The sequence below is a fragment of the Dendrobium catenatum genome, unplaced genomic scaffold, assembly GCF_001605985.2.
Source record: "Dendrobium catenatum unplaced genomic scaffold, ASM160598v2 fragScaff_scaffold_1021, whole genome shotgun sequence".
In the NCBI taxonomy this organism is placed as follows: domain Eukaryota; kingdom Viridiplantae; phylum Streptophyta; class Magnoliopsida; order Asparagales; family Orchidaceae; genus Dendrobium; species Dendrobium catenatum.
Genome location: NW_021319483.1, coordinates 1717112 through 1733332, shown reverse-complemented (window position 1 = coordinate 1733332; position 16221 = coordinate 1717112). Strand labels below are relative to the sequence as shown.

The 16221-nt window shown below is 31.7% G+C and overlaps 1 protein-coding gene across 2 annotated transcripts; it reads right to left on the bottom strand.

Moving 5' to 3' along the window:
* Positions 1-9595: 9595 nt before the first annotated feature.
* Positions 9596-14987, bottom strand: LOC110110153. 2 transcript variants are annotated; one of them, XM_020841499.2, is made up of 3 exons: positions 14396-14975; positions 11515-11762; positions 9596-10509 (listed from the first exon to the last, which is right to left on the bottom strand). In XM_020841499.2, the coding sequence occupies exons 2-3, from the start codon at positions 11758-11760 to the stop codon at positions 9925-9927; spliced, it is 831 nt and encodes a 276-aa protein (XP_020697158.1). In that variant the 5' UTR covers positions 11761-11762; positions 14396-14975; the 3' UTR covers positions 9596-9924. The 2 variants fall into 2 exon arrangements, with proteins under 2 accessions (XP_020697158.1, XP_020697159.1); XM_020841500.2 differs by lacking the exon at positions 11515-11762 and having other exon boundaries at positions 14396-14987.
* Between the last annotated feature and the right edge of the window lie 1234 nt (positions 14988-16221).

Here is a 16221-nt window from a genome sequence, read left to right as displayed (position 1 = left end):
CCTTTGAGAATTTTGTTGCCCATAAAGGGAACAATTATTACGTCCTCCGACCGGACGTAGAGCTACGTCCGATCAGAGCTGAAAATGCGCCAAAAAACGAGAAATATCGAGCAAATACCGAGCAATGCCAAACAATAGCGAGGAATACCATCATGTGAAGACCCAATACCGAGTTATACCGAGCTATATTCTAACTCGGTATTGCTCTGTATAGCTCGGTATAACTCGGTATTGGTCTTCACAGACCGGTATTCCTCGTTATTACCAAGTAATACCGAGCAAATACCGAGTTTTTTGGCGGGATTTTAGTGCCGACCGGACGTTCCTCTACGTCATTTTTAATGTTTGTTCCCATAAAGGGGGCTTTCAGCGTCATTTTTAATGTTTTATTTATTGTGTTCTATAATGTGTAAAATAAAATTCCGGAATTCTTACAGTGATGAATGAACTAGATTTTAATTGTGGGTTAGGATTATGAAATTATGTAGGTATTTGTCTGAACGTATTGCTTTGGAGGTATGCTTCGATTGAGATATTGCTTTTTATTATTTTTAATAGAATTTTTCAGTATAAAAATATTTAATTAAAAGAAATTGTACTAAAAAGTTATTTTAAAAATAATAAGAAAGTTGTCTCAAACAAATTTTAATGTATTGTATATTGTTCATTATTATAAAACTATATGCAAAAGAAAAGAGTAGACAATGATGCCCAAAATAATTCATACAAATTTCCATTGGAATTTGTTTTTAAAGATGCCAACAACAACATCAAGTCTTTGTCCTATTATATAAGGTTGGCTACATGAATCTTTTTTTATTTTTTGCGATCTATTAAAAGTTAAATTTTTATTTAAATTTAATAAAGAAAATTATTTTTAATATTTTTTAACCAAGTTTTGTTAGGTCTATCTGTCACTTTCTTAACCTAAGTCAAATCTAATAATATCTTTACTTTTTTAGCTGGGTTATTGAAAGATTGTCATGTTATGTGACCAAACTATTTAAGGCGACTCTCTAATCTTATCTTCAGAAGAAGTTGCTTCAACATTTTCACGTATATGCTCATTTTGTATTCTATCTTTAAGGGTAAAGTCACTCATCCACCTGAGCATCCTCATCTCTGCAACACTTAACTAAGTAGTATGCTTCATGTACATGCTCATTTGTTCTTAAGAATGAATTAATTAAATTTAATGTTATTATTTATTTTTATTTGAGAAGAGTTATAATTATAAATAAAATTTTATGTTTTTTTGGGAAGTATAATATTTTTCTTTAAAGAAAACTTATTTTTATGCTATAAAATGCAATAGAGTTTAGGTGTCATCATTATATATAATATCTATCAGTTATTTGGATAAGCCTACCGAGTAGGATTAGTCTCCTTTTTGACTGTCTTTTCATTCTTTTATTACAATAGTTGGAACTTTGGACTTGGGATAATGCGACTAAACTAAATGGCTGGTGCTGTTTTTTCTTCTTTTTCCTTATCGCGTGCTTCATTTGTTGAATATTTTAGTTTTGGGAAAGCCTATTGTTTATGATTTAGAACTTTTTTTTTTTGTTTTATTTCGTTTTTCTCTTATACTTTTGTAAACTTTTGTCATACATACTCGAGCTGCGACATTTTTGTTATTTATTTACTTTATATCATATGTTGTATATGTTCTTATTTTTTTTTTCTTTTTTGTATTGATAGGTTAAGGAATTCGAATGAGAATTAGTAAGAGATTATTTAAGAAGTGTCAATATTTGACATGACCCGAAAACCCGACTCAAATCCGACCCGAAAATTTAGGGTTAGGGTCAACCTGAACGCTAAACGGGTCGGGTTAGGGTTAACCCTTTGACTCGAGATTGACCTGATTTTGACTCAAAAAAGAGGAGATAGATCCATTTTTGACCCGAAAACTAGCAATTTTTTTTTTTGAAAATGGGTCATTCGGGTTGTGTTGGGTTGACTCGGACCCGAAGCAGGTCGGGCTCGGCCCTCGGGTCAGAAAAATTGACCCGTTTTCAGAAGCAGGTCGGGCTCGGCCCTCGGGTCAGAAAAATTGACCCGTTTTCGGGTTGACCCGAATAGTGCCGGATCAGTTTCGGGTTCGACCCGAATCGGTCCCGTGATCCAAAATTGACACACCTTTGATTTTCATCTTTTACCGTTGAGCTATCGTTGGATCCGTTATATGTTTTACTTTACCATGCTAAAGTACATTGTCCTTTTTAGTGTCTTTACTATTTGCTCCTATTTAAGGATAAAATTTACGGGATTTTCATTTTTACTCCCAATTCATAAACTATCCAAATAGTGTGTTATTACCGTTGAGTATAATACTATAATCTAGTTGCCAACTTTTTTTTTTCTTTTAGCGCATTTTATTTTATGCAGAATAAGTCATTACGCTAATGTCTAAAAAAATCTCATCTCGATAAAAATCTTAGCGATCATCGTTGCATATTTCTCTATGTGGTCAAGAACTCATTGAATTCAATGGTTGACATGTTGGAGATGACCAATAAATATATTAATGATGAGAAATTTTATTATGTCCCTCCTCTTGCTTCTCATTAACAGCATATCAATGAAAGTACATACACCATTCCTTTCTAATAAAAAGGAATCTACGAAGCAATTTTAAAACCCAATAATAATGATGATTGATAATAAAGAATTATTTAACGGCCTCCTAATTCTAAGCCTATAAAGGAGAGGGGGTGGATGGACAATCAGATATGTCTTTATTTTATGAGTTTTATCGATATATCACGATCATCATATAAAAGCATCATTTATTGAAAAGCATGCTGCCTTTAAGATGATATCACATGACTTGCAATGAGGAGAGGGGTGATGCCTATAGAGGAAAGAGGAGAAGGTGATCCTTTAGCTTAAGATACTTACAAGCTCAAATAAAGATTGATAACATTGTAGATGTGAGTTTAGCTAATATCTCCAATATATGATGTCTATGGGCCTCAAGTTATAGTAGTGAATCTATCATTATGAAGAGGTGAAAAGTGAGGTAGTATGTATGAAGCATATGAAGATAAGTACATCTATAGAGGCCCAAATTGACCCATCGAGAGGCATCAATAAGGAAAGGATAGGGAGAAAAGGGGAATCCTCCATTTATATGTACAAGAGTTCATGTCTTCATGAGAGGAAGAGAAGCCAACTTGATGATAATTAGATAGGTTAAATCCTCGAGCAATTTTTGAGGTATGGAGCACCTGATTATTATGAGATGTTCTATATAATAGACATCTGATGTCCGACTAAAGATGCTAAAAATATCCTCAGACGATGAGGTGTTAAAAACTTGATGAGATATCTCAATCCTATTTGACTAAAGTCAAGTGAGTGGAGGTTTTCGACAAGTCTTTCCAAATGATATCTATATGCTCGAGAAGAAAATGTGACAGAGGCTTCTTTGGATGATAAAGTAAGGGATGTTATGCATGGAAGAACTCATTGATAGGCCAGGGAAGTCTAGATAGATGATTGAATTCAATCATTTCATAAGAGAGTTTGATCGAATGCTGAGGGAGCCAATCAATATGCGCTCAATAATGTTGGTGTTGGAATCTCTTTGCATGCCATCAAATGAAGATGTCAAAGAAAGTTAGCAGCATAAGAATACCGTCCATTGGGGAGAGCCCACAAACCAAGTAGACTTCTTTATTCTGGTAAGTTAGAGGATATTTTAGTCAAAGATAAGAAAGGTGATGGTAGAGAAGACCATGTTAACCAATTGGTTTGTGCAAATAGCTATCTCATCCAAGAGAAGATACTAAGGGCATCTCCAACCGAACTCCAAACGCTTGTATGGTGTCGCTCGCGAGCTCCAGCCGAATGGTAAAACTTCTGCTATTTGGTTGCAGGTGAACAGTGGGACGTCAATATTGGCGTTGCACTGTTCATTTTTGTCATTTTTTTATCTCTACCAAATTTGTCGAAGAAACGTGCGAAAGAAGAGAACGACCGTTGCCTTCGCAAAAGGGGGCAAAATGGAGTTCGATTGGAAATAAATCACGGCATTTTTTAGTTTCACGACATTTTGGAGTGAAAAATGAGATTTTTGATTGGAGATGCCCTAAGGGCATGTTTGGATGCAACATTTAAGCTAGATTTATCCAGGATTTGAGTTAAATCCTGCCAAATGCCAAAAAATGCAAAGTCAAATTTCATGGCTAATCTAAATGATACTTCATGGCATTTTCCCCATTTTCTTGGTAAATCCCGAACTTACCATATCCAAAAATTCGACGAATATAGTAAATCCCACTGAATTTAGGAGAAGAAGAGCGCCAAAGTAGAAAGATCGTTACCTTCACAACGAGCTCCCATGGAGACTTTAGTAAATAAATTAATCTTAATAATATGAATCTATCAGCTTGTTAGCTTTACTTATATTTAATTAATATAATTAGGATTAATAAAAAAAATTAAATTAAAATTTATATTTTACTAATTTAATAATTTACTAATAAATAATTAGTTAGAATATTAATATATAGGAATTATCATTCAATATGATTTGATTAATTTCATTGCAATTATATAATATATATTAATTTATGTTTTTAATAATTTTTTAAAAATCTTATTTTAGCTAACAAACATTAAATATTGAAATAATTATCCAAAAGATACATCAAAATTTAATAGGATTTAATACCCTAGGATTCATTAATTTGAATTTGCAGAATTTAAATCCTGCTTCGAATTAAATCCTACGTGTATCCAAATAGGCCTGAAGACATCAACAATGTTGGGGGCCAAGTAGACAGAAGAGGCTGTCTCATATAGAGGTATCAAAATAGGTTGATGTGTCTAGTTTGGGTTTGACTTGAAATTGACTCAACCTTAATCCAATCATCATTAACCCGACTGGTTAATCCATTTTGGTTTAAATTTTTGTATTACTTATCAACAATACAGTTTAGAGCATTTGAAAAAAAAAAAAAAATTATATGCAAAGAATTCATGTGAAAAAAAATTTGAATGACCTTTCTTTATTAGATTTAAACGAGAATTTGACTTTTAATAGGACACAATGGTGAAAAAGGATTCATGACCCCACGTAGTGGGGGCTTGATGTTGTTGTTGTTGTTTTATATGCAAAGAGGAGCAATATAATCAAATTGAGGTAGCTTCATGTGGCTACAAAGTTGGTAAATATATATTAGACAAGGTTTGTGCTGCTTAAGATTATTCAGAAAGTTCAATATCCCATATGGATCTTCAATGTTGCAATGGAAAAGAAGAATAATGAAAATGTAGGATGTGGATCAATTTCAATAAGATTAACCAAGGTTATTTAAGGAATGGATACTCTCTTTTATGTGTCATTCACTAATCAACTCCACCATCATTTATAGGGTAATTAACTTTATAATTAGTTTTTTCTAGCTACCATTAGATTTAGATGAAACCAATTACTATCATTCTATCAAGAGGTGGAACTTCATTAATAATGATGATGTATATTATTATTAGGTCATGTCTTTGGTTTGAAAATATAGGAGCAAACTATCATCACATGATGAATCTAAACTTCCATGTGAAGAAGAGATGGAATTTGAAGGTCCATATTAAAGATCTTTTAATGAAGACCAAAAAATTGGAAGAATTGGAAGAACACTTTTAGGATCTTGTCTACCTTCTATACCTTAAGAAGGTATAACCTCTTTCTTTAACCTGCTAAGCTTAACTTTGGTTAGAGATCAAGGAAGTTTTTTTTGGCTTCCTAGTTAGTTTAAGGAAAATTAAGGTGAATATTATAAAGTAAAGATAGCATTCAAGTTGTCCTTAATTGATTCAAATCGTAATTTCAATGATTTTTATCAAGGGTGAGTATAAAACTTCTTTGAGTGGGCGCATTATAAGAAAATCAATAACTAATTGGTCCAACAACAAGTTGGTGAAATAAAGACAATGAATCAACAATGTCTCCAACAATCTCTTTAACACCTAATTATTCTCTAAGCTCTATCTCTTTTGTCATTGCATGTATAAAACATATTGATCCTAAGTTATGAAATAAAGAGGGGTGAAGATACAAGTTGAGTCACTCAATTAGACAACTTAGCTAGGTAGATCGATCGATAGGTTATATTAAATCATGAATGCTTATTATCCTCTTCAACATCTAATGGAGAATAAGATGAATGATGAGTATGCAAGATAAAATCTTATTTTGTAGAAGTATTTGCTAAAAGTTGAAGTGAAGATTGACTTCTTATTTATAGGGTTAATACTAGCATTCCTCTGGAGGAAACTAAATGGCAAGCCTGCTCTCCTAGCTCTATAAACTAAATAACACCATGATAATTGTGCTAACCACTTTTATTTCAGTTTTTAGTGGAATCTGATTATGTCGATCAATGATATTGTATTGCTAATTTCTCATATCTCAATTCCATCAGTCGGCCTCGTTGGGAGGTTGCAGGGGGTCCTCTAGAAAATTGTTTCCAGTACAACCGTACAACACTGTGGTGTTGTGTACCTGGGCATTGTGATACTATGTACCCGAACGCTATGGTGCTATATAGTTTTCTTCGACACAAACAGATAGCAAACACTTGTGGTGCTTGAAACCTCGTCGTTGTAGTACTCCCTATCCTGACGCAATCAATAGCCCAAATTTTGACATAGTTAAATAATTTTTTGGGAATCATTATAAGTTAAAATTGTAAACCGTCTTTACCATATTATAGATATTGTGCTTTAATTATAATAAAATTTTCTAATTTTATTAGTGTAAAAAATTGACATATATATATGTTTGAAGATATGTTTTAGAAAATTTCTTTTGTTTTGAAAGATTTATTTTATAAGCTTTTCAATGAAATTTCAAAATTTATTTTTGACATAATTTTTTTGATATAAATTTTTTTATATTGATTTGAGCTGATTTGATTTGGTAGTTTTGTTTTTACTTTTTAGTATGCTTTCTCTCTTAGATTAATATAGACAAGTCAATGACGACATTTTTCAAAGGTGGGAAGATTATAATAGCTCATATTTAAACAAAGTTAAATAATTTTTCAAGAGTCATCATAAGTCCAATTTACAAATCGTCTTCGTCATATTATATATATTATTATGCTTTAATTATAATATTTTTTTCTAATTTAATTTTAGAGGCAGTATAAAAAATTGACACATGTCGGTTCAAGTGAGTTTTTTGGGATCGTTAGGTATCTGTTTTGCAAATTGATTTCATCATATCATTCTAGATATATTCAGCTAATTTATGAATATATATTTTTATAATTTTTACAGCTCCATATTGGAAGATATAACATGATTTATATGAATTTTGTGATAAAAATTAAATAAATTTTACAATTACCTTTGTATCATACTATTATTTTATCATAAAACATCATATTCTATTATCACAATCCATCAAATGCCCTTTCCCTATTTATTCTACTTCAGAGAAGTTAATAGGTAATTTAAGAAGAAAGAGAGAGAGAGGAGAGAAAAGAAAACCTAGGATTTCAAGGTCGTAGAGTCAATTTTGCAGGTCCGTCTAGTTGAAAATTTTATTTGCCTCAAGCTAGGTAGACAATCATTACCCTACCTTTGATTTCAACTAATTTGTATATTTTATATTTTATGAATTCTAATTTAGTCAAAACTTACAAAAATTATGATATCTTTCTTTTTGTCAACTTCCATTCTTTAACTTTTTGCATATGATAAATATGATTCTATCAATTATTTTGATTGTAATATTATTGAATTTTATAAGATAAATTAAAAACTATAATTTTCTGAAGTAAATGCATAATATAAAAATTTTATAGATATGCTTGCATTTTATAAAATACAACATTTCATATCTGATATTGACTTATGTTGTACATAAAAATATAGTATTTGCATGTAAGCATGAAAGGCTGACTGCTGATATTATAATTAATATGAGTTGGCTCTTAAAATATAATACCCTACGTATGAGGGTGGGCAAACAGATTTTCCTTTAGATAAAAGGTTTATGGTGCGATCCTAGTGTAGCTTGTAATTGATTTATCGAATTATATCGACGGGTAGAGGGTGACGACTCTTAAATAATTATTAAAAGTCACCTGTGAAAATAAATGTTTAATAGAAATAATCGAAAGATAAGATAAGATTGACGCTCAAATATATATGACAAATAATTGATAGGAGGATAAAAACACTACATTAAGGCTAGATATTATATGATTGCATTTATATGATAGTGCATTTAACTAATTAATTGATAGAATCAAAGTTATATTGATATAATATGCATTGATACCAATACAACATTGCATAACATATTGATATGGCCTATTGATTGATATATAATCATTTTTATTAATATTTTTCTTATGTTTTGATAGATTCCTTTTGACTTAACTGATCATATTGATTTTATTATTGATTGCTATAGATTTAATAGATTATTAAAACATGCATATTGATTCTTTTACCTTGTATTTGAAGACAATGATAGTTTTGATTATTTACTGAGCTTTTATGCTCTTATGTTATTTTATATGATTTCAGGTAAATATAAGGAACCTGCGAATTAAGGCTTAGCAGTAATGATATATAGATTTTATTTTAAGTTCTTTTGGTTTATATGTATTCTTTTGTAACCGATGTTGGCTATTCTTTATATGCTTTTTGGACTTTGAATTTTTTATTAAGATGCAAATATTGACTGTAGCAATGTAATTATATTTTTCCTGCTATATATTTATTTTATTTAATGAAATTAATCAGTTTTGGATATCAAATTGATTTGATTTCAAATGAATGATTATTGGTTGTTAATTGAAACAAAAATGAATAGAATGAGTTGAGAAAATAATATGAAAAAAGAAAAAAATTCTTCCACTTTAGGTCTTGGGGCATATGTCAGCTACGATGCTATCAGACAAACTTGAGATAGAGAGTAGTGGAGCATCACGACGCTGCGAAATGGGTTGACATTTCTCTTACTCATTTTTTTATTAAGAGTGGCGTCCCTTGGTGGTTGTAGTTATATTTTTCTTCGTATGTTCTAGTGTGAGAATGGTGCACGGGTGAAAAGAAGCAAGGAGATGGTGAGAGAGAAGAGAAAATTGTACTATTTTCTCTCAAATTTTTATAATGAATTTCTTGGTGTGCTGTGGCTCCGTAATTTTTTTCCTAGTTTTAGAATTTTCCTCATTAAATCTTGATGTTTTTTTTTTTTCATTTCTACTGCATTTTTCATTTTTTGTTTGTTTCGTTGCATGTTTCACTTCCCTAACATTTTGAGAATCAATGTAGTAGGGCCTATGAAAATCTCACATTGTTAAGCTGGATGAAGCCCATTGTTCGCTATCTTTCCAGCGAGCCACATCTTAAAGCCTAACTAGAATCTAGATGTGATCTATCAATAGAAAAATATTCCCTCTTTTTTTAATGCATTCTTCAAAATATCGGTTTTGTTCGTTGTAATCCAACGAGCTAGATTTGATTCTAATGCTTGACATCTCTATTTAACGAAAAACAAATTTGGAGTACTTAAAATGAACGTAAAAGAAAGATAAATTGTTTACTTTTCCATGTCAAAACTCCAAAGTTAGAAAATGAGTGAAGTCCTCCTTTATTAATACTGATTCGCAGTTGCTGCTGATTTTGCTGTACTGGGAAGCCTACATAAAGAAGAAGAAAGAAAGAAAAAAAAAAGGCTGGTGTCGACAAATCCCCTCAATGACAAACCAATCTCTTACTGAATCAATGAAGAGCCTCTCGCAGAATAGTCTTACAATGATATTTGGCTACCAAAATGCAGATAGCATATCATTTCAATCTTGTATAGTTCATGCCACAATAACAGCTAGTAAGTGCTGTAAGAACTGCCCCTTCTAAGGCAAATCCACATAAGCTGTGAAAGAGTTGAAGCATTATTCACGTTCTGTTCAAACTCAATGCTTGGAAGAGCCAACGAGGCCTCTTCAAGCTCTCTGCACCAAATCCATTTGAAGAATTTGTGAATTCCTGCTCGCTCGCTTCCCTATTCAAATTAGAAGCGAGCAACTGTGTTGATCTCGTTGTCATTTCCTTCCAATCTGCACTTTTCATCTTATCTGATGCACAACCAATGCTTAATGTTAGATCAAGATTGCATTCTTCATTTGAGCATGATTCCGGGCTTTCTCCTTCAACTGGATTTTGAAGAAGATACTCCTTTGATGTTCTCAAAGGTTCTGAGAAGTTGATGAGGTCCCGGGAGGTATGGCCGGCTGCCATTGCAGCAGATTGATGTACTAAGGTGTGTTCAGAATTTAGAACAGCATTAGAGTTATTTCTGACACTGACATGAGAAGAATGGGTAGTTTCTGAGGAAGTTCTACTGCTCTTGAGTTTGTTCATGGCGTCTGTTACAATTTGGGGGTTGGAAGTTACCACAGATGAGTTCATCTTCACCTTTTCACACCTCTGCCGAGTCATTAGCGTTTTTTGAATCTTATATAATCGATGGAGCTCGCGGACCTGCAAATTACAATACAACTCATAAAAATAAGTTCAGTGGAACAATCATGCAACGATTTAGGGGCTCCGTTTGTTTTGCTTATATTTGTTATGTAATGTTATATCATCATTGTGATAAATGCAAAAATAGTTCCTAGGCAATTTAAGAGAGGTCATCTTAGTTCTAGATTATGTAATGTATCAAATTAGTCACTTGACTACTCAAATCTAATTCAAAATAGTTCAGTGAATTCTCAAATCTTATTCAAAATAATTCAATAAAGAAATTATTTTTTATCATATTTAAAGAGTCAATAAACTATACTGTACATATAAAAAGTCTAGGAATGATTCAAAAGTTTTTTTGCTATTGTTATTATCATATAAAGACATATCTTTAAATAATGAATTCTCTAATGGTGTTTTGAGTACTTTTTCTGGTGACATTTGGATGTTACTCAAATCAAGTGATATCTAAGGGGTTGTTTGGTAGCACCCAGGGTTTGATTTAAGTAGGATTTCATAAATATGCTAAATCCAGATTTCGGAAATCCTGAGGGGCCTAAATCTTGAAAACTTTTTGGTAACATTTATGATAAATCTTATTAAATATTGTGTGACTGTTTGGCTATAAAATAGATTTAATGAGAAGACTCTTCTTCTTTAGCCGTCATATTTCATAAATCAGGCAAAAAAATAGGATTTCAAAAATCCAGGATTTAGCACGAAAAGGAGCAATTTTACGTCTACAATGGCTTTCATTTGCTGGAGATTTGGTTTTGCATTTTAGCCGTTTGGCTGGATTTCGCTCAAATCCGGCCTAAATCCTGCTAACAAACAGCTCCTAAGTATCAGGTCATCTAACAACAAAAAAATCATTATTTGTTTTTTTATTATTTTGAATAACATCAACACTACTATTTAGATAAAATTGAACCAAAGAAGCCCTTAATTGACTTAAAACCCTCCTTTCTCAAGGTCTACAAGAGTTCTATAAATGATAGAAATGGATGAAGATGTTAGCACCTGCTGTTTGAAGATCTCTTCTTGCTTCAGCATTATGTTCTTAATGGATTCTCTGTTGCATCTTTCCGAAAATCTATCCATTGATTTGTGAATGTTACTGAAATCAGAGCAGATTTGTTTGCTATTCAATTTGCAGTTCAACTTGTTCTGAATAGCTTGTGAATTGAGAGTTACAGCAAACACTTCATGGTTATGCTTCAGCAATGTATTGAGGAGATTGCAAGCCTTCTTCAATTTTAAACCCATGCCTATAAGAAAAATGAAAAAAAAAAGAGTTCCATATGAACCTTTTCAAGGAAATGCTGATTCATGAGTATAGGGAAATAACATAATGGAAATGCTGATGCTAGAGTTCTTCATTGTGAAACTCACTTGGAGTTCAGTAAAACAGTATAGAAGAAACTTATGAAATTGGCAGTTGAGCAATCTTAAATTAATTCTTTATACAATTGATAGAAGTTGAATCTTCGCAAATAAGGATGCTAACTTCTGTTCTTCCTTGATAGGTCTTGGAAAATTCAATAATTGCCAACAAAGCTTAATGAAAATGACATTAACCTTACATTTTTTCTGCTGCAACTTTAAAATGCAGATGCCAGTTTCATATAAAATATCAGTAATTTCCTTAAGTCTATGTTAGATGGGTCCAGCCAGTCCAGAATGGACCGGATCATGCAAAGCAAAGGCGGACGTTTTCCACCTCTCTGTACTGCCGACCAAACCGGCGGATCCCCTACAGCAGATTAGGAAGGATTTTTGAGGGAAGTAGGAGGGAAATTTGAATGTAGGGACTGTTTAGGGATTTTCTTTTGATTTGTATGCATTAAATAATTTGTTTTTCTAGGGTTAGAGCACCTTGAATTTGGTTGAAATTTGAGATCCCTTAGGCTTTCTTTGGGCTCTAGCGCTGTCTAGAGATTGGGAGATCGACCCTCCTCTCGAATAGAGGATCAATTGTATCTTGGTATTTTTCCGTTTCCTTTTCATCAAAGAATACAAATTATCTACTGTTTTCGTCGTTTTGTGTGGATTTATCTCGCTGTTTTCAGAAGATTGATAGGAAGTACTTGAGATCTATAAGTGTTTCCTATCAATCTACTGCTGCAACTCATAGATTTTCTAATGAAATGAAATATAAGATTGAAAAAAATTGTATGAATATTACTGATAAACTGTGGGTTCTTTGCTGTTCCACTTACAGATCATCAAGATGGCATATAAGAGCCTTGCATCTGAACAAGAAGATAGGACAATAGTATTTATAATGGAAAAAGTGTTCTGATAAAAAATATATATATATATATATTTCTGGTCGATATGATGAAGTCATCAAGTCATTTGGCAGTATCATAACAACTAAGCATTTAAAAATGTAGGAGTGGGGTCTGAAAATAAAATGACTCAACTAGAAAGTATTAGCTATAGTTGTTTCCTGGAAATGAACCGCTGAAAATTTCCTCAGGTGGACATAGCTGTTACCTGTTAGCTTCGTTTTGAACGGCTTATATATATTTTTTTTTTTTAATTTTGCTATTAAAAATTCTATAAAGTATTATTTAAAGAAAATTAGGAGAATAAAAACATGAAATTTATTTTAGCTTTTTCTTCCTATTGTTCTGTTTGTTTTGGCTGTTTTCCTACCACAAAAATAATTAAAAAATCACTCAAAACAAAGCTGTAATATTTTGTAGAATTCAGAACTAGATGAATAGTTAGCTTAGTTTTCATAACAGAGGAGGAAATACAGCAATTTCAGGGTTAAATTGATTGTTAGAAGATACATCAAATTAATTACTTACTGCAACAAAATTCATAATAAATGTTATAAATTTATCATTTTTAACAGCATAATTTCTATGTTCAGGCAACCAAATGGGCCCTATGCTGAAACCGACTTGTTTCTGAGGTTTTGGATCGACTTCTGCTGGGGAATTTCGACAATTAGTTGGCAGTTTTTTTTTTTTTAATTAACCAAATCTCTGGTTTTTTGCCAAAATTGAAGGAACTAGATTGATGCAATCAAAACTCCGAAAGAGACAAACTAAACTGAAGCCACCTAAATGGAAGACTGAGAATCAATGGAAAATGCTATGTTTATGATTCTAAAGCTTATTTAAAAAAATATTTTGAAAAGTTATTTAAATTTTTGAAGAAATTCAAGATTTAAGATCAGGACTTCAGTGACAAAGAATGAAATCGAAACTGAATTTAAAAATAAAAACTTTGCTGTAATCTGAAGATTATTAGTTTCAAAAAACTTTCAAAACTGAAAATTTTGCTTCAGTCAATATGCCCTTTCAAATATAGGGGTACAAAATGATGCTAGAAGCAAAATCTGTATACCTTTTCGAATACTGAAGAAATTTTTATCAGGAAGACTCGTTTATTACAAAAAATATATGGAAAACTTCCTTTGTAGAGACATTTTGTGAGGCCGCATGAAGGCATTATAAGAGGATCAATAAGAAATGATTTTTTCGTGTATATCAAAGTTCTGTAACAATAAACTTAGAAAACATATCTGAAACATGCAGTGAAGGTTCTCTGTTCATAGTTAAAAACTCTTCTCGAATCTTCAAAAATAAGTTTCCTCACATTAATCATAAGAAGGGGAAAACAAGTATAACCAATCTAAGACAACCGAGGAAGAACAATTGTTTCGACAAGGCCAATCTTTATAATGAATTTGTTTTGTTACAGAAAGACAGAACATTCAGAAACTCCCAAATTTGAAAACAAAGATGGATCTGCATAAGCTTCACTCGAAGACCTAAACCGGCACAGAACTTAATATCAAGTAACTTGATCAAATATAAAGACTTTAAAATCGACAAGAAAAAGAGGGTAAAAAGAGAGAACATGGAGGAGGTATTTCATTCACCTGTGAGCTCCGTTTCTTCTGCTCAACAACCATTTTCTTTTCTCCTCACTCTTCTCATCAATGTTCCATTATCCTAAATCCAAACGAAAGAACCAAAGCAAGAACGATAGATTCCTTCTTCTCCACAAATAAGAAAGCAGCTTTTGCTTAGAAAGAAAGAAACAAGGGGAGCACCAAAAAAAAAAAGAAAATAATAAGGAAAATGCAAGCTTGACAGGCTGTTAAGGAGGAGGCAAGGAAAAGATGGAGAAACTCAAGGCTTAACCTTTCATATAGGAATAGTTTTCTACGAAGGAGGAAGTAAGGTAGGAAGAGAAGATAAAAAACAAAATTAAGCAAAGATATATAGACAAATCTAATAAATCCACATATGCTTAAGAAAGCATATAGACAAGATATTCCAAGACAGCTTTGCTAGAACATGAAGATATCAATATGCCATGGTGGGCTGATGATGCCTCCTGTCCTCTTCTCCCTCCCCACCTAAACAAAATCAAATCTTTTTGAATCCTCCCCTTCTGTCCTCTTTTAAATCTATAGATACAGATGACATTATCCAAACTGTCTCCAGTGAGGAACCAAGTCAAGCAACCTTTATCTCTTGTTAAAGGAGACTTGGTGCTCTTTTGATTGCTTGTAAATAAAAAATCATATTTTAGGAGCTATTTTATATAGAAATATTAGTATTATTAAGTTGTCAGTATTATATCTCTATTAAATTTCAATGTATTTGATTTAGTTTTATATGATTTTTCAGATGTTCTGGTTTTAGATTTTGGCTGAAATGTTATTGTCATGTTTGAAATATTTAGTAAAATAATAACAAAATTGTCATTTTTGAAATGTTATTTTAAGATATCTTTAAATAGTGTAAAATTTTATGACATTCATTGAACCAAACAACCTCTTAAAAAAAAATAACAATTTAAGAAAAAAAGTTTTTTAAACCAGTCTTGCCTTTTATTAGAAAAAAAGAATAATTAAATTTACGGGGTTTATGGAATTTTGAACGTATGTTGATTTATAGCTAATTACATCCAAACCAACAACCGAATCTAGCAAACTTTATTATTATTATTATTATTTAAATATATTATCTATCCACAATCAACTAAATAGGCCCTTACTACAATGTCATTATGCTATCCCAAGTGGGAACATATTAATGCTAAGCGAAGTTCAAAATATTATATCTCTGTGCTTATTTTGAGCTTAAATTTTAGCCTATAGATGTTTTGACCAAATTTTTTATGAGGTATGATCGGCATGATAGTTCTTCTTTATTTGCAGACAATAATATCTTGGGCAAAAAAATATTGATTTCCTTATTATCTTGTAAAATAGAAATTCTTTGATTTTTTTTATTCCAGAAACAAGTGCAGAGTCATAGAATTAAAATATATTCCAACCTGGTGATAATAAAATACATGGGGAATGAGATAAGCTTTTGACTTCTTCAACCTATGGAATGCCAAATGTAATAATGCAGCACAATTATTGATTTTTTTTTTTTTTTTAATTTGTTTAGGGTTTGCGTGTGTGGCTTACCTTCCTTGAAAGAGTCCTCTAAAATGCACACAGATTGTGCATGTTTCTAAAAGAGAAAAGTTAACTTATCCCAAACATTAATTGTCTTAATCTCTTCTTCGTCCTTCAAGACATATCTCTTATTTATGATAAATATTTTTGAATTTGACTTACCAACGGTCATATTTCAAACATTTACTTTGGCCCTAAAGTTCTGAATCATTAGAGGGAATATCAACAGAAATATAAATAAGAGAATTTAGCTGAATGATGGCATCATAAGCTAGATCTTTCACTTT